Raw genomic sequence first — 18993 nt, forward strand, 5'->3', positions numbered from 1 at the left:
TTATGATAGTCACACAGAGAGAGAGAGGCAGAGACACAGGCAGAGGGAGAAGCAGGCTCCATACCGGGAGCCCGACGTGGGATTCGATCCCGGGTCTCCAGGATCACGCCCTGGGCCAAAGGCAGGCGCCAAACCGCTGCGCCACCCAGGGATCCCCACATTTCAGTCTTTGATAGAACTCCTCTTCAGCACATATCTAATGAGACTCTTCTTAATTTAGCCATCTGGTCTTGCCTTTTATCCTATGATTACACTGAAGAAGAACAATGAAATAACCTGACATTTAGGACTGCAATCAACCAAACATCTCAAAGTAGTATTATGGAGGTCTTATTAGTACATTTGAAGATTTGTGGGTTTATCAAGGGTAGGTTTTTGAAGAGTTGCTCTACCATATTTCCGAATAAGTATGTTATTTCAAAAGTGATTGGAACCAAGTGTTCAATTCCATTTTGTTTCTGTAATATATTGGAGTAACTACTCACTTTTAACCTAAAATACTAAGACATCAGTATTTGTGACCAGTGTCTGTGGGTTGTTTTTGTTGCTAACTTGGGTTAGCATCACTGCTGCTAATTTGGGTGGCATCAGTTCAGGAACCTATTCACCATGCTCTTTTTTTTTTTTTTTTTAAGATTTTATCTAGTTATTTGAGAGAGAAGCAAGGGCAAGAGAGAGCATGAGTAGAGAGAAGGGCAGAGGGAGACAGGGAAGCAGACTCCCCACTGAGCAGGGAGCCCCATGTGCTCCATCCCAGACCCTGAGATCATCACCTGAGCCAAAGGCAGACGCTCAAGTGACTGAACCACCCAGGTGCCCCTACTGTATCCTTTCTAATCTAGGAGAAACTACTGTTAAGTTATGATCATGCTGAACCCTAGCCAACAAAGGTAGAGATCTTAAAAAAAAAAAAAAAAGGTCAAACAATCATCGTATAAAATATGAGTAAAAATTGGTACTCTGGGCTTTCCAAAATAGTTGAGATTTCCCTGCATTCATTTTGTGCTCTGCACTAATTTGGAGAACATTGCCCTGACCCTCAGTTGTATGAGGAGCATGGGAAAAGGGAAAGAGGACAAACAGATGACTGATACAGCATATGTAGGACTAACTGCTTATGTTGAAACTCTTAGAAAGCAATCCTTAAATTGCCCTTTAAATTTCATCTATCTTCTTGTTTCATCTCACACACAAAAAAATTCAATAGAAAATTATAAAAAATGGGGATCCCTGGGTGGCGCAGTGGTTTGGCGCCTGCCTTTGGCCCAGGGCGCGATCCTGGAGACCCGGGATCGAATCCCACGTCAGGCTCCCGGTGCATGGAGCCTGCTTCTCCCTCTGCCTGTGTCTCTGCCTCTCTCTCTCTCTCTCTCTCTGTGTATGACTATCATAAATAAATAAAAAAAAAAAAATTAAAAAAAAAAAAAGAAAATTATAAAAAATGTTATTTGTTTTCTCATGAATCCAAGTAGAAATTATGCAGAGTTAGGAATGAACACATTTAAATACTACACAGAATTGTTTTCAAAGTCCTTTAATATCTTCTCGTTTGAAGAAACGTTGTAGACCTAATTTTTAGTATTGGATATTCTAGGTTTCCATTATTTTAGTTGTTACTGATGTAGATATTTACATGAAAATATAACCCTGATTGTTTGTGAAACCATATTGTTAGCTTGTTACTTTTCATTCACAGTCTCAGTTCCTCAAACACTCTGTTTAGCTGCAATTATCAGGCTTACAATTCAGGTATACCGTGAGCAGATGAGACAGATGCATTCTAAATCAGCCAATTTTTAAGCAAATATTCTTTGAAACAAAAATCTAATTTTTAGGATTTTTTTTTGGTTAAGCAGGACAGGGCTCTTCCTGGAGCATAAGATATATTTTATAACTTCAGGTCAGAAAGAGTTTTATTTTCTAAATAGAAGAATGATACCTACAAAGGAGGTCTCTCTGTAGATAGTAAAAACTGGTTGTCTCTTTTGGATTGTTGACCCTAGGGCCATTTTTTAAAAAATTACACTCTTGTATATTTATCCCAGGGTCATGTATTTGTTTGCTTCTTTTTTTTTGTAATATTTCTGTTTGCTTCTTAATAAATAATTTTGAATATTAAAAGTCTGATATAATTGGGAACTAAAGATATTTATTCAGTAATCTTTAATCTATGGCATTGAGTATCTGATAACTAGTAATAAGGATAGTGTCAGATTCATATAAAGTCATACTGTTCTGAAATCTAAGATTCTGCTTTAGATGATCATTATTATGATTATTAATATCTGTAAAATGGGCTTATTGACTTCTAAATATTTATAAAATACATGTTTCTATATTTCCAATGGCTTACACTATAAGTATCTCAGCACAGAATCATAAATACCAATTTGGCTAAGTCCTCTGTGTATCTTAAATCCTCCTAAAACTCTTCACTCCACCACTAACATGATCAAGAACAAATATTTATAGTTTTATACATCTCTTTGACTGGCAGGTGAAGGGGGAAACAGATCACTAATTCTGCATACTGTGTCCCTCTAAGTTACCAGAATTTTATGTCAACATGGAACTCTAGTCCATTATTTTTATCAGACTATTGAATATATTAGAAACTTACAGAACTATAAACTGTCTTTTCCTTCCTTTGAAGAAAGCTCAAACTTTCATCCAGCTGATTTCAATGAGCTGCAAAAGTCCCCACCACTTATATTAAGTGGTTGCTAGTTTTTTGGTGTCATTTTAATTTGTTCGTTTGTGACTTGTTTTCTCAAAGAGACTGGCAATTTTAAGATATTTTTGGACAGCTGAACACCAAGTACACTAAATAAATCCAGATGGATGAGAAAACTATTTTAAGGGATCCCTGGGTGGCTCAGTGGCAGCCCAGGGTGTGATCCTGGAGTCCCGGGATCGAGTCCTGCGTTGGGCTCCTTGCAGGGAACCTGCTTCTCCCTCTGCCTGTGTCTCTGCCTCTCTCTCTCTGCATCTCTCATGAATAAACAAATAAATAAAATATTATAAATAAAATCTTTTTTTACAAAAAAAAGAGAAAGCCATTTTAAACCTGACTTTCCTACCCTTTCCCCCAAATCTCTAAGTTTAATGAAACATTATAAACAAATAGGATTTTTAAATGGAGTATGCCAATTCAGTGAACTAGATTATAAACCTGTTTCCTTGACTTTATCATTTGTGACCTTCCTCTTTCTACAATGCATACCACAATCATCAAATAAAACAGATGAACCAGGTTTTCTGGGATAAGAAAATGCCTTTATGTTGCCTCTGCCAGAAATTATCTCCATTTAACTCATATCTGGGTTTGTAGTGACTTGGAGGAAAAGACGAGATCAAGATTAGAAGCATAGGACTGCTTGTTTCCCTCACATCTTACCAGACCATGAAAGAGGGTAATAGGTTAGATGCTCAGTGGACAAGTTCTGGAAAATTAATAGTTAAGTATTTGGCCAAAATCAAGTCAATTGCAAAGATGTGGTTGCTGATAACTGAGGCAGTGCATAGTCATGACCAAGAATTCAGGTTCTGATATGAACTGCGTAGTTCAAATCCTAGATCTGCCTCTTTTTAGCATAACCTGTTTCCATTTACATTAAATAGGAATAAAAAGAATAGTGTGTATCATGGAGTAGCTATGTGGATTAAATGGCAGAGAGTTAACCCTCAGTAAATGCTAGCTACTATTTTTCTCAATAATTTGAATTTGTTTAAAGTTCCAATGTGTCTTATCGTATTTGATCTTCATAATATTGTTGGTGGTAATTGTCCCAGTTATCAGAGATGTGGAGAGAAAAAAGATATATTCAAATTTACAAAATTTATCAATAACAGTAATTTTTTGTAGTTCACTTCTCTTTGGAGGAATACCAAAACATTCCTTCCATTCCAATGTCAACCCAAACTCTTGATTCTGATTCTAAAACTTGTCTGAAATTATAGATAAAAAGTTTATATTCCACTTAAAAGAAGTAAGAAGTCTTAGAGGAGAAAATAAAAAAGAGTTACCTCCCTATTATAAGCTAATTTTAAAGGCTGAAATGGGCTTTTTGATACTGCTTATTTTAAGGCTGAATTGAATATCAGTAAGTCCTGTTATCAACAATCTCCATAAGGATTTCTTACCTTAAAAATACTTGAAGCAAGTGCAATGATATTGTAAAATATTTGCCTTAGTTTTATAAAGTTGGTGGCATTATTTTCGATAGGTGGCCTCAGGGAGCACATCTTGCCAGAACATGCAATACTGCAAGGTTTTTGAGGGTTTTTTTTCTTAATCCAATTTCTTTTTGAAAACTGAATATACAAGTTAGGATATTTTATAGTGTTTCTTGTTGTGGCACCCAAGTGTTTTGCATTCATCAAATCAGTGGAGAGCTAAACCCTGCAGCGCCAAATAGGGGTAAATCTAATAAAAACAAAACCATTCTGCCTTCTATAAATACATTCACATCGAGTATTATCATATGTAAACTAAACTCATCTAAACTAAGATTTAGAAAAGAAACTTTTACAAATATTAAGACTCAGAAACTTTGTTTTGGTTAATGCATGATTTTCATTTTTATACATGTTTAAATGCATGCTTGAAAAGGCCAGACAGGTCCAGTTAAGTGTGGTTTCATTGACAGCTTATGTTATTTTTCAGATTATTTTCTTCAGAGACATTTATTTCAAAGTCCGAGAAAACTGCATGTATGCTTCATGTTCAGAACTAGCACTCATTTAGCCCAAATATTGACAAGATGTTTTGTATCAGGTGGTTTCTTAGTTATGTTTTATGATCAGAGGGTGCATTTCCAGCCACGCTATCTTTAGAATAGTTTCTCTCTGGTGGACAGGTTGTGGTAGAGCAGGAGAGTTTTATCACTTCTATTGCTTAGAATTGCTGGTTTGTGGTTACAGTAAAATGTAGACTGAAGATTGGAAGATTGCATTATTGTTTTTAAGTTATCTAGAGAAAATGCACTTCTACTACCTATACTGGTTGGGAGTTTATTTATTACCTCATCCTTAATGGGTCACTGACCAACACTATGGGAAGGATTAGTGAAAAAGAAATATGTGTTAATGTTAAGAGAGAACTGTCTCTGCTGACCCAACAGAGGAAAGGATTAGTATGAACCAGGAGAGGATGACATGGATTGCTCAGGAGATTTGTCCTCGAGCACATAGAATATTTGTTATTAGCAGGTTCTTCAGGGATTTATTTTTATTAATTAGAGGACTTCTTCAGCATACTTATTACCTCTTTATCATTTGAGAAAACTGGGGCTTAGAGATTAGGCAATTTTGCCGAGGACTCACAAGTAGCTAGCTAGTTGTGATTCTGGGTTTCAAGCTCCAATCTACGATTCAAAAGTTCGTAGTCTTTCTACTAGGGATGATTACCTCTTCAATGTCTACCTCACTTTAAATTGTGGAGAGTGCTTGCATTTTTTTTTGTTTGTTTGTTTAGGGTGATGTTTTATTTGTTTATTTTGATTATGTCACCTATAAGATATTTCCTAAAGAGTTGAAAACAGGTTGGCCATCTTGCATATCTTTGTTGAGAAGAAGCTCTTGAACTGCAAGACCTTGTGAAGTTGTACCTTGGCACACTGTGTTAAAAACAAAAACTAATTGAAATCAAGCTTCAAAGTCCAATGAAAACACAAAGGTTTGGTAATTGATGAAAACTAGATTTAGTAAGGACCAGTATTAGTGTAAATAGTTTAAGAACCACATCATTTGTCTCATTGCTTTTTATTCTTTTGCCATTTCACTGAGCTATCAGAAATCCAGACTGTTTGGAAGAATAGAAAAGAAAATTTAAGGCGGGAGTCAAAGCTTACAGTTACTTCATACCAAGAGATTTTGTTGGAGGAAGTACCCAGATAATACCTCCTAACAAGGTTAGATCATTCATGCTGCAGTTTTGAGTTGGGCAGGTTAAGACCTTAATAGCTGGTAGGAAAGGAAATCTGACATGGAGGGTCAGGTTCTCAGAAATAACCTGAAACTCTGGTAGGTCCAGAAATTTGATAAGCCCTGCACACTCCAGTTTTCAAAGAAGTATGCTAACTCAGATCCCAAAAAGCTAGCATAGATAATGGTGATAACAAGGAAGCGTAACAACTGCTTATTGACTACATACTAAAGGACAGGTACTTGTCCTCAAAACAATCCAGAGAAGGTTTTATTATGATTTACTTATTATAAATGAGCTGCAGGGTGCTTCAATAGCTTTTCCAAGATCATGTGGCAAGTAAGTGGAAGTGTTTATATTTGAATTTGCATTTGTGTATTTCAAAGTTTGCCTTCATTCTAGATCTAACTGGCTGTGGGCACTTAATCCTGTGAGAGGTTTCTGGGCATGGGAAGAAGGAATTTTTAAGATGCAGCAAAATTTGGAATCAGGCAATTGTCTTTTTGTCATTTAGGTAATCGAACTACCTTTAAGAAAAAAGGAAACAATTTAAGATTTAGCCCATGGTGAGCTAGGGGTAGAAATGATTGGCAGGATGGTGGTGCCTGGAGTGGGTAAACCAGGGATGCAGAGTAGATTCCAGAACTGAAGTCAGAATGAGAGTGCATGTCAGTATATCAAGGCAGAAGCATAGTCTTGGTGCTGGAGTGGCAAGAATAAGAGGTATCTTAGAGCCAAGTGGGCGTCTCAGTTTTATTTAAAAGTTCTAAATTCCAGCAGCTGGTGGATCTGAACCTGAGTTTGTCAAGATTAATTTAAAGAAGGATGGTGGGGCAGCCCGAATGGCTCAGCGGTTTAGCACCGCCTTCAGCCTAGGGCGTGATTCTGGAGACCCCGGATCAAGTCCCACATCGGGATTCCTGCTTCTCCCTCTGCCTGTGTCTCTGCCTCTCTCTCTCTCCCTCTGTGTCTCTCAGGAATAAATAAATAAAATCTTAAAAAGAAATAAAGAAGGATGGCGACAGTTCTTCTTTCATATTGATAATGTTCAGTTTGTGCAGCTGAACAGAATTTGAAATTGGGAAGAAAGTAAAACAGTCCTTCCGCACACCCTCACCAAAGTTGTTAGTTCTCAATAATTAATTCGTAATGACAGCCACAGAAAAGTTGTCTAAGAGGGTATTACTGTGTGTGTGCATGTGCGCAGGTGCATGCTGGCATATGTGTGGTTTTCTTTGAAATACATATAGATACTCGTTTTTTATGGATCTTTGCTGTGCTAGTTAAATCTTCCATCTTGACATCTGATTTGTCATTTACAGCTTTTGGAAAGGTGGCAGAGAAAAATAAGGACATTTTCCAAGTATGCATTTAGCAATACTAGGATATATGCATTGGAAAGTCTCATGAGATGTTACTACTAACTCATGAAATTTGGCAGGCATGCCTTTTTTATGCTCTAGAATGTAATACTCCTGTCTAGATTTCTTGAAATTCTGCTCCTTCTTGTCGGCTTCTAAAATGCAAAATGACAGCTAAAGTAACGCTTCCTGAGCAAAATATTTCAAGGATTTATATGTGATCATTTTATGAACATTTTGCCAGGAGTCATCTTGTGTGAATTCAGATTTCTTACTTTGATGTGTGATTAATTTTTTCCCTCTAACATTAGGCTTCATGCAATATTAAAGAATGAGAAAGGGTAACAGGATTACCAATGAAGATGTTTTGTTTGGTTTACTTTTATGATACATCATTTATCAAAGTCTACAAGAAATCTGTCTCATAGTCTAAAGTCATAGTATTGTTAGCAACTTTCTTTAAAACTTTTATTAGTGGGGTGCCAGGATGGCTCAGTCGGTGAAGCATCAACTCTTGACTTCTGCTCAGGTCATGGTTGTGAGATTAAGCCCCATGTGGGGCTCTGTGCAGAGCATCGAGGCCGCTTAATATTCTGCTCTGCCCCATCCACTCCTGCCTCCACTTGTCCGCGAGGACACGTGCACGCTTTCTTTCTCAGAAAAACCTTTGTTCATTAATACTTTCAAAATAGCATAGCATGTGACTCCTGGTATGGCAAGTATACATTATAATATGAATGGGAACTCGGGAACCGTGGGAAAGAATAAGCTGAAATCCACAGTAAACGCACAGTTGAGTTTTAGGTTATGCTATTGATTATGAATTCAGTGATAACTGCTGTGCTATTTTTGCCATTGCTTTTAATGGTAGAAAGCTGGAATCATAAGCTCTAGGAGATCAGCATTGTTTTTGGTTTGCTCCTATTTTCTTAACACAGTGCTTGGCAATCAAGATGCTCAAAAAATGTTGAATTACAGTTTTTTAAATGGAAAACCCAAATAGTGTAATAAGAGGCTCCCCTCACTCTCTTTTTTCTTCTTTCTTTTCTTCCTTCTTTCTTTCCTTTTTAAACATTTCCTTTTTTTTTTAAGACTTTTTTTGGGTACCTAATCTGCTTGGTTTTGTAATTTAGTTTATTTAGCCAGCTAGACATTTTGTTAGCTAGAGGTTTCAGTAAAGCAGTTTAATAATAAATATCTCCTTTTTTAAAATTCTTATGTATAATATAGATCTTTAATTGGTAGCCATGCTTTTCCTTATAGTTTTGCTAGGCACAATTTTGGCTTTGAAAGGACCATTGTATCTCTGATTATCAAAACTTTTTCTCTGCAACTAATGCTTCTAAGAAGTTGGTAGTTATGCTACACATCTTGGGCTATCCTGGAGACATAGTAGAAACCATCATAAAATGAATGCATTCATTCACCCGACAAATACAGTGAGGTTCCAACATTGGCAAAGCATTGTGCAGACACTATTCCAAGAGACAATTTAATCAAGACAAGGTATCTATCCCTGCAGCCTAAGGGAGATTAAACCAAAGACTCAACACCTAAACTGACCTCTATAATTAGCTGAAACATATGTTCTTGAAGCTCAGAGTTATTGTTCATTTCTGAAGAGGTATCATTTGGGAAAAAAAAATCACATGAAAAGGCATTTGTACTGATAATTTTGTGATTTGTATATTGAACAACATACTTGATAGAAGGGCTAATTTGCCCAACCACAAGAATGTACCCTGGCATTCTTACCATGAAGGATATTTGTATAGTATCATTTTTATGTTTGTAACATAATAATCACTCTCTTTTATTATGTTATTATAGTCAAGCAGTTTATAAATATTTAATTATAGAAATAGAGTAGTATGGAGTTTATGAATATGGTTTTTGAGGGTAGATGTGAATTCAGATTTCAATACTGGCATTTATCACTGGTGTCAAAGTTATTAAGCTTTGTGAGCATAGATGTAAAAGGAGAATAATAGTATTTTTTAAAAAATTATTATAAAGTTAATTGATATACACTAAGTAAAAACATTTTATATGCTTATGATATATAATATTTGTAAAATGTGTATTACAAATAAATATATAGAGAAAGATATAATATTTTATTTAATTTGTCTGTCAGGTCTTGCTATTATTATGTGCCGGGCACTTACCTCTGAGAATTTTGAAACTTGGCTAACGTCAGCAACTGGTTTGCTGGAATTCAAACCCTGTTCTTTCAGACTTAAAAGCTTTACCCTTTCTGATATACCTGTAATACCCTTTATTACAATCACTTCTTTCCCTGGCAGCAGAATTACGAAGCAATATACTGATGGTGGCTCTTCTTTTCAATTCCTCAAAGGGATTCATTATCTCAAAGTGTCCTCCCAAAAGTCTCACTATATTCATTTTCTAAAATTTTTTACTCCTTTTGGTTCATACTTGTTAGTGTTATGCTCCAAATTAGCCTATATTCTTAGCCTATAAACCTAATTTCTACTGAGAAAAAAATTAACTATAACTATAAAGAGACTCTATATTAGTTTTTATTAAATGTAAAGCACAAAAGGTTGTTCATTCCTTAGGGAAAAAATGTGTGAATTTATTTCAATACCTGAATAGTATTAGGGATTTTGAAGCTGAATTTTTAGAAAAACAAGGAAATGTCACTATAATTTATACTAAGAGAACTACAAGGGATCCTATACTGTAGTACCCATTATCATCATCATCATCATCATTAGTGACAGTTTAAATAGCAGTTCCAAACTTCGAAGTGTTAAATAAGTTGTGCAATATGCCCAAAGTAATTTGTTTCTAAAAATAAGATGATTTATAGTACCATGTTTTCAAATGATTTACTTTTAAAATTAATTTTTAAATTATATATGATTGTAGATGATCCCAGTAATCCTACCATTGTTGCTTATTTGTGGGGTTTTTTTGCCTTCATTGGTAAGAGGTGGAGTTACATATGCAAAGAGTATTTAGGTGTATACAAAAGTGAGTTTTTTTTATATAAATGCCACCTCTTTGGTTTTTATCAGAAAAAAAAAAAAGCAGGAACTAACCTATTCCATTAATATAAATGAAAGTTTATATTATATATAATCAACATTATCTATATAAATATTTATCTATGTCTATAAATTCACAAATCCAGGAATACTGTAAGTACTGAGGGGTAGACCTTTATCTGAAATACTTCATTTCAGAAGAATGCAGAAGAAAATCCTGTGTTCAGGGTTGTGAAAAGAATTACTTTAAGAAAGATATTATTAGAGATGATTTTTGCTGTGTCACATTTTTAAGGGTATAATGATTCAACAATGACTACAGAATGGTTTTAAAAGCAAATTGATAGTAAATGCTGGTGTTGGAGACTGGCAAATCATTATTTGCAGTTTGACTTCTTTATAATGAACCCCTCACTTAGTTATTGTTACCAAAAGGAGCTATTTTTATTCCTGACACTTTATTTCTTATTTTAGAGTTGTATGGTTATAAAAGTATTTTGCTCAGTTTTTACCTTTTAAAACTGCCTATCCTGATGCTATCCAGTGGGTACTGTAATTTCCCTGCTATCATACATATATTATTCCTAAACATAGGATTAGTAACATTTAGGAAACTAAATGATGTTAAAAAATTTGATAACACAAATAGAAAACAAACATTTTTCTATGAGATTAATTATTAATGATTCTTATTTACTTATATTCTAGAACACAAATCAATTTCACAGTGGCTATTGATTTTACAGCATCAAATGGTGAGTATTATAACTATCACTGGTAAAAAATTTCAGCAATTAATTGAGAAATAAATATTTCTTTTCATGAGGTTAGATATTTTATTCCTATATTTACATACTTCTGAAGTGTGTCATGTAAAATTCAGGTCAGTTTCCCTTCCTCTTTACTATTATGAAATAGGTATACAAATGACTAGAAGAAATTTTAAAAATGCCTAATAGTCCCATTCAAATTTATTAAATATTAAATTTTTAATTTTTGTTTCACATATTTTTAAAAAGAAAATTTGAAACCTAGTTAAGCCCATTGTATACTTCAGCCTATTTCTTCTACCCTCCCTTCATCTTCATACATAACCTTAATACTGAAGTGTGTGAATTATCTTCATTTTCTAGTATTTTTATATGTATTAATATATGTAAATGTAATTCAAATACATGTACTTTATGCAACTCAATTCATCTTTCCTTGACTATTTTTAAGAATTACTCATTTTAGCACATTTATATTTAATTCAGGGAAATTGTTATATAATACCCCATGTACAGATATTCATAATTTGTTTATCAAACATTTCAAAAAAGGAAAGATAGTCAACTTTTAAAATTTTATTTTGAAGTAACTTTGAAACAGAACAATCATTTGATGTAAATTATTATGTATCATAAGAACAGGAATAGGAAGAAAATTATAAACCCTGAGGAAGTAATATTTATCTCAGGAATGCAAGGTTGGCTTAATATTAAAAAATCAAATAACTTACCATGTCAATAGAAGCAAATGTAGAAATCATGTTGTCCTGTCAATTGATGCAGAAAAAAGCATTTGGCAATGTCTAACACATTTTCAGAATAAAAACACTTAGCAAACTAGGAATAGAAGTTGACTTATTAACCTTATGAAGGGAAAATATGAAAAACTCATACCTAAAATAGCTTAATGCATTCCCCCTAAAATGAGAACTAGGGCAAGGATGTCTGCTTTTGCTGCTTCTATTCAACGTTGTACTGGCAGTTGTCATTATAGCAATTAGTCAAGAAAAAGAAAAAATATCCAGATTGGAAAGGAAGAGTTAAAATGATTTCTATTTGCAGATAACATAATCTTATATGTAAAAAATCCAAATGAATTCACTAAAAATCTATTAAAACTAATAAATAAGCATAGCAAGATTGAAGGATAAAATATCAATATATAAAAATCAGGTCTTTTTCTATATAGTTCTAGTTAACAATCTGAAAGTGAAGTTAAGAAAATTCCATTTACAGTAGTATCAAGAGGAATATAATACATAGGAATAAGCTTAACAAAGTAAGTACAAAATTCACACTCAAAAACTATATTCTGAAAAAAATCTTGAAAGAAATGAAAGTCCTAAGTAAGTGGAAAAATATGCCATTTTCATGGATTAGAAAATTCAGCTGTTGAGAGAAGAACATTTTTCAAAGCAGTGAACAGGATCAATGCAATCTCATTCAAAACCTGAAAGACCTCTTTTGCATAAATGATGACCCAGGAACTCATATGGAATTTTAAGGGACCCAGAAGAGCCAAAGCAGACTTGAAAACAGAGAACAAAGTGAGAATATTCATATTTCCCATTTTGGAAACTTACTACAAAGCAACAGTAACCACGAAAGTATAGTGCTGGTGTAAAGATAGATGTATAGATCCATGAACTAGAATAGAGATTCCAGAGACTAAAGTTAACTGATTTACGAAGGGTACCAAGACAATTCAGTAGGGAAATAATAGCTTTTTCAGCAAATAATGCTGGGATGACAGGATAGCCACCTACAAATGACTGAAATTGGACCTTTTCCACATATCAAAAACAAAATTCATGCAAAATAGATCAAAGACCTATATGAGGACTAAAATTATAAACTATTAGATGGAAACATAGGGATACAACTCATGACCTTGAATTTGGCATTGATTGTTAAATATGACACTAGAACATAAGCAAAAATTAATTAATTAATTAATTAAACTATCAATCAAAACATTTTTATGCTTCACAGAACACTGTTAACTAAGTGAAAAGACAAACCTCAGAATATGAGAAAATATTAGCAAATCATATATCTCATAGAGAACTTGTATCCTAGAATGTATAAACTCTAACAATTCAATATAAAGACCAATAACCTCATTTTAAAAATGGGTAAAGGATCTGAATAGACATTTTTCCACAGAAGATGTACAAATGATCACTCAATAAGCAAAGGAAAAGATATTTGGCAAACTTAGACATCAGGAAATGCAAATTGAAACCATAACAATACTATGTCACACCCACTAGAATGGCTATAATCCAAAGATAACATGTGTTGGTGAGGATGTGGAGAAATTGGAAGGCTCATGCACTGAATGTGAGAATGTAAAATGGTATAGTCATCTGAGAGAATACATTGGCAGTTCTTCAAGTTGTTAAACATAGAGTAACCATAGGGCCCAGCAATTCCACCCCTAGATGTATAAACAAGAAAGATGGAAACATATGTCTATGCAAAAACTTATACAGAAAAGACTATAGCAGTGTAATAGCCATTATGTGGAAACAGTCCAAATATTCATCAATAAATGGATTTTTAAATGTGATATATTCATACAGGAGAATACTATTCAGCAAATATGAAGTACTGATATGTGCTATGACCTAAATGAACCTTGAAATCGTTATGCTAAGTGAGAGAGGCTAGTCACAGAAGGCCACATATTATGTGAATCCATGTATATGTAATTTCCAGAAGAAGCAAATTAGTAGAGACAAAGATTCATCATTTCTTAGAGCTCAGCTGGATTGAGTGATAAGGGAGTGATAGTGAATAGGCACAAGTTTTCTTTTTGAGGTGATAAAAATGTTGTCAATTGGGGTGACCGTTGTACTTATCTGTCAATATATTAAAAATCACTGAATTGTACATTTTAAATGGTTGAATTGTAAGTTACGTGAATTATACCTCAATAAAGCATTTTTTAAAAAGAGTGTAGTCAAGTGTGATTTTTTTTAAAGGCACAATGTACCTCTAAAACAAAATCAGATATGTTTGTTTGATAGTATCCAGTGTTTAAAATATTACAAAATCCTTAAGTATAAAGTACTAGCTATGAATAAGGACTATGGAATCTGACTGCCTAGATTAACATTCTAGTTTTATCAACTTTTACTGTGTGATTCGGGGCAAGTTATTTAACCTGAAAAATGGATATAATAAAAAAGTACCTATGTCATAGACTTGTTGAAAGGTTAAAAAAATATGAAGTAAGATATTCAATGCATGTTAGATTCCATGCTATTATAATTATCATGGATATTAGTTGGATCCCAGTGTTATCAACTTACCACAAGCTCATTCTTCATATGCATTGATGCAGATACAGAGGTGGTACAAACATGGTCCCAGATTCAAGGAATGGGCAGTCAATGTAGGAAATGTTTAATTGCCAAATTTTGTGGTGCCGAACACAAGAGTCCTAGAGGTAGAATAAATATTTATCTATCTAGAGGTAGAAGAGGAAAGACAATAAGGGTTGGAATAAGCAAGGAAGGCTGTCTGGTGCAAATAAAACATAAGCTGGAGTGGAGTCAAGTGACTCCTAGGACAGGGTGGCAACTTGAGAGGTAAAAATAGGAAAGAACATATCTTTAGTGATACAAAGAAGAGATCGTCTGATGAAGATGCTGGAAAGAGACAGGCAGATCTTTGCATGGGTGGGATCCAGCCCTGCTATTCAGGATAGGCGAAGATGTTTAGACATGCTGGAGTATGAGTGATATTTGTATTTTAATTTTAAGTTACAGTTATCTTAATAAAATAGACCTAGTAGTTGCCATCAGCCATTGGGTAACAATTCTTATTATATTTGAGAGTTATGTTAAATGACCACTCAGTAATGATATTACTCCACTGTGGCTCCAGTGGCTTTTGATCAAGTACAAAATTCTGACTACAGAAGAAGGTGTCTTTGAAAAATTGCACCAGATAATTTAAACAGACGAGGAAGACTTTATTTAGGACTGTTGCCATAGAGGTCAAGGTTACTGGGATGTAAGGGAAAATTTGAACTCCATGCCTCCAAAACAAAAGGTGGGAGGGGTTTGAAGTGTTGCCTTGATCTAGTGGAAAAGTAATGAGGGACATTAGAAGAGACATCAGTCTGTTTGCTAATTAGAATTTATTAAAGTTAGGCTCTCACCTTTACAAAGAGACTGGGGGTAGGAGTACTATCTTTCTACATGATTACATTTCAACGGGATGGCTCCAGGTCCTGGAGAAAGATAGTCCTGGGTTGTAGAAGATTTATATCTCAAAGGTATAGAGCCAGAATTTACAATTGCAAGTTTTCTAAAGCAAATGCTCTAAGAAAAGGACGGTCAGGAACCTATAGTTATGAAGAATCCTTTCCAAAGTTTAGTCAAATTGAAGGGAATGAATGTTAAGGCCACTTTGTCAGGAGATCCTTTTTCAGAAATTTCGTCATGTAGAACCAGCCCTTGAATGCCAGTAACCCTTTGGAAATATAAATGTATTTATGCAATGTATTATTTTTAGACCAGAAATGTTCTGTGTATAATTATATGTATTATAAATCAAGGGGAGATCACTCCTTAATTTTGTTTCTCTCTGGATCTCAAGCGCTTATTATTATTATTTTTTTATCAGAAAAGGACTGTGCCCTAAGGCTTTCCTCCTTCAGGCAATGTTTTAATGTAGAATTGAGCTTTATGTGCTATTACAAGTCTCATTTAACTTTCTATTTTCACTTAAGAGACTAAATGGACTTTCAAGCAGCCTTTGTGCTGGTAATTAGGGCAACTCAATGTGAATCTCAATATGTTTGAGTGGTAGAACTTATATTACTTTCTCTTTCAAATTCATCTCTTATTGAAATGCAACATCCTACATTAGTATATTGAGATTTCAGAACCTTGTGGCTGACCCAGACAGTAATAACAGTAGCAGTTAAACCTTCTATTTCTATGGTGCTTTATTATTTTTAATCACTTTCACACACATAATCTCCTTTTGTCCTTCCAGTAAACACTGGGGTAGGATTTATTGCAGACATTTTATAGGTATTGTCTTGAAAATTGCAAGACTGGACTTTGAGCCTTCTGGCTCCTCATTTAATGTCTAGTTAGAAACTCCAAATCATTTTTCAGAGAGAGATATTTAATTGGCTTGAATTTTAAAATCCCTATGCTTTCCTCTTTAAAGTGATTAAATTGAGATATTTTTCAAATATTCAATTTATGTTTGTAATAGAACTTTAGAAGGCTTCATGGTCCTCTAATTATAGGCATGAGGGTTCAGCTAAAGGTACATGATTTTTTTTAAAAATAAAGATGACTATAAAATCAGTTTAACAAAAGTACTTTAATACTTCTTCTGCAACTGAGATTCAAGAGTAGCCTGTAGCATTGACAATGAGGAATAATTTCTGAAAAAAATCTGCATATGCTTTGGCATATCTTTGGAAAACCTTCCACATGTCTGATATAATGTAATGAATATTTTTATGTTAATATCCGTCCAAAAAGAAATTATTTGACACAGTATGGTTGTAGGCAGAAAACATAATTTTAAGTATTTCATTTCAAAATAGGCATCAAGAAAAATGTCCAAAAAATTGACATCTTTGGCCTGATCAGTCATGATTGAAATATTTTTTCTGTCATCAGGCAACCCCGCCCAGCCCACATCTCTCCATTACATGAATCCTTACCAACTGAATGCCTATGGAATGGCACTGAAAGCAGTGGGAGAAATCGTTCAAGATTATGACAGTGATAAAATGTTCCCAGCTCTAGGTTTTGGTGCAAAACTGCCTCCGGATGGAAGGATATCTCATGAATTTGCTTTGGTAAGAATACGTCACAAGGATTTGATCTTTTGAAGAAAATAATATGTTGGATCTTTTAATATTGATTCACCACTTACGCTTTAGTCAATCACGTAGCAATCTTTTGTGACTGTAAACTCAGCTTAATTTTGCTAAATGATTAATTTAGGAGTGAGGTGTTATGGGAAAAAAGACAGTTAAAAATATTAGTAAAAAGTATATCTAAAATGTATCTCCTTTTAGATGTGGCCAAGCAAGTCACTAAAGCCAGTCCAGTTTTCAAACAACCATCATCTCTCAGTGGGAGGCTATCTCAAAGAATATGTGGCTATCTTAATCTACCATCTAATAAAATGGCATTTCTTTTCAAATTTAAAGGAATAGTTATGGCTAGAATTAAATTTTTAAATGTGGGGCAGCCCTGGTGGCTCAGAGGTTTAGCGCAGCCTTTGGGCCTGACCCTGGAGACCCGGGATCAAGTCCCGTGTCGGGCTCCCTGCATGGAGCCTGCTTCTCCCTCTGCCTGTGTTTCTCTCTCTCTCTCTTTCTCTCTCTTTCTCTCTCTGTCTCTAATAAATAAATAAAAAATCTTTAAAATTTTTTTTAATGTGAAGCAATGATTACAGCTATAACTAATTATGATTTCAATATAATGGAGTAGATATGACTGGAATAAATATTTATCTAGTTAATATTTACTCTACATAGATCTAGCCCATATTGTGTGATTTTTAGAGAAGCAATGTACTGCACTCTACCTTCAAAATAAACTGCACACAGATAATGCTTATAGATCCAATCAGCCTTACTCTCACTGCACTTTGTGATAAAATAATGAGAAAATCAATATAGGAATGGTTGGCTATCATTTTGAAAAGTTTTAGCTTTTCCTATAGAAGTGCCTTCCTACCCTCTATACATTTCAGAAGTAACCTCTTCCATCCCCATTGTTTTTGTAGGACTTTGTTTTTATTCTTGTTACAAAAGCAATGCATAATCATAGAGATTTTTTTTAAGTTCTCAAGCAAAGTAGACAAAAATAATAAACTACTATTTATTGAGTAATTACTAAATATCAAGCCAAATGCTTTACAATAATTTTCTTACATAATTTTCATAAGATTTCTATGTGGTAGGTATATCATGACTATCACATAGTACTACTCTTGCAAGTGCTACTCCTATCGAATGAATAATATAGTGAAATAGTGCCCAAGTGTTGTATAATTCAGCTCAGAGTAACAGGAATTAACCAGGTTCCAGAGGACAGAACTTGAACCCAGATCCATCTTGTTTTAGAATACATGCTCTTTAACTGCTACTAAAGCACATTTTATAACAGTACCTACAATCAATCCTACCTCTGGGATATGTGCTTTATTAACACCATAGTAGGATATTGATCATGATATACACACACACATACATCCAGAGCTTTTATATGATTAAATTTAAATTTCCTTAATTATCTTTTAAAGCAGTATTTTCACGTTTTTATTTCTATATCTTTCCTTGCTTTTCTGTTCCATTGCCCACGCAATTGCCGAAAAGGTTGCTGGAGGCTTTAATTCTTTCTTCCATGAATTAGCCCGCATGCCACATTCCCAGCATCATATAAAAATGACTATTGGGATTTTGTTGTGTCTTAGAGAATTAAAATCTCCCAGAAACTTATAAAACCATGAAAATCACTCATGTGACGCTAAGCCTTAAGTGCCTCAGGAAAAAGGTCATGAGCTATTTTAAAGATTAAGAAAATGAATAATTATGTTAAACTAAATGAGGTTTATTAATTTTTCCTGCCATATACTTCTTCTCACCCTTGCTTATGATTTTTTTTTCCTTTTATCTTTCTAATCCTCTCTTTTTCTGCATTTCCTACCTCTAAATTCATTCCTTATAACAAAACCTATGCAAATAATGCTATTGTTAAGGAAGGACTTTTTTTTATTATTTGCATCTTAAAAAGTTCTTTGAACCCAGTTCAAATACTTAAAGGATAGAGATCATACCTCTTTTAGGTTATGAAGAATAGTCTCCCAAATTGAAGATGGAAACAACCATGATGATGCTAATGAGTGAACTTTAACATCACTGATCAATT

At 34.1% G+C, this 18993-nt stretch overlaps 1 protein-coding gene across 4 annotated transcripts in view; it reads left to right on the top strand.

The window, feature by feature from the left end:
* CPNE8 (copine 8) overlaps window positions 1-18993 on the top strand; it is a 320247-nt gene that overhangs the window by 165202 nt on the left and 136052 nt on the right. For all 4 annotated transcript variants that reach the window (XM_077870491.1, XM_077870492.1, XM_077870490.1 and 1 more), the window contains 2 exons: window positions 11010-11056; window positions 16729-16910. In XM_077870491.1, coding sequence (XP_077726617.1) covers window positions 11010-11056; window positions 16729-16910 — 229 coding nt within the window. The remainder of the gene's footprint in view (window positions 1-11009; window positions 11057-16728; window positions 16911-18993) is intronic.

This window comes from Canis aureus, chromosome 25, assembly GCF_053574225.1.
Source record: "Canis aureus isolate CA01 chromosome 25, VMU_Caureus_v.1.0, whole genome shotgun sequence".
NCBI lineage: Eukaryota > Metazoa > Chordata > Mammalia > Carnivora > Canidae > Canis > Canis aureus.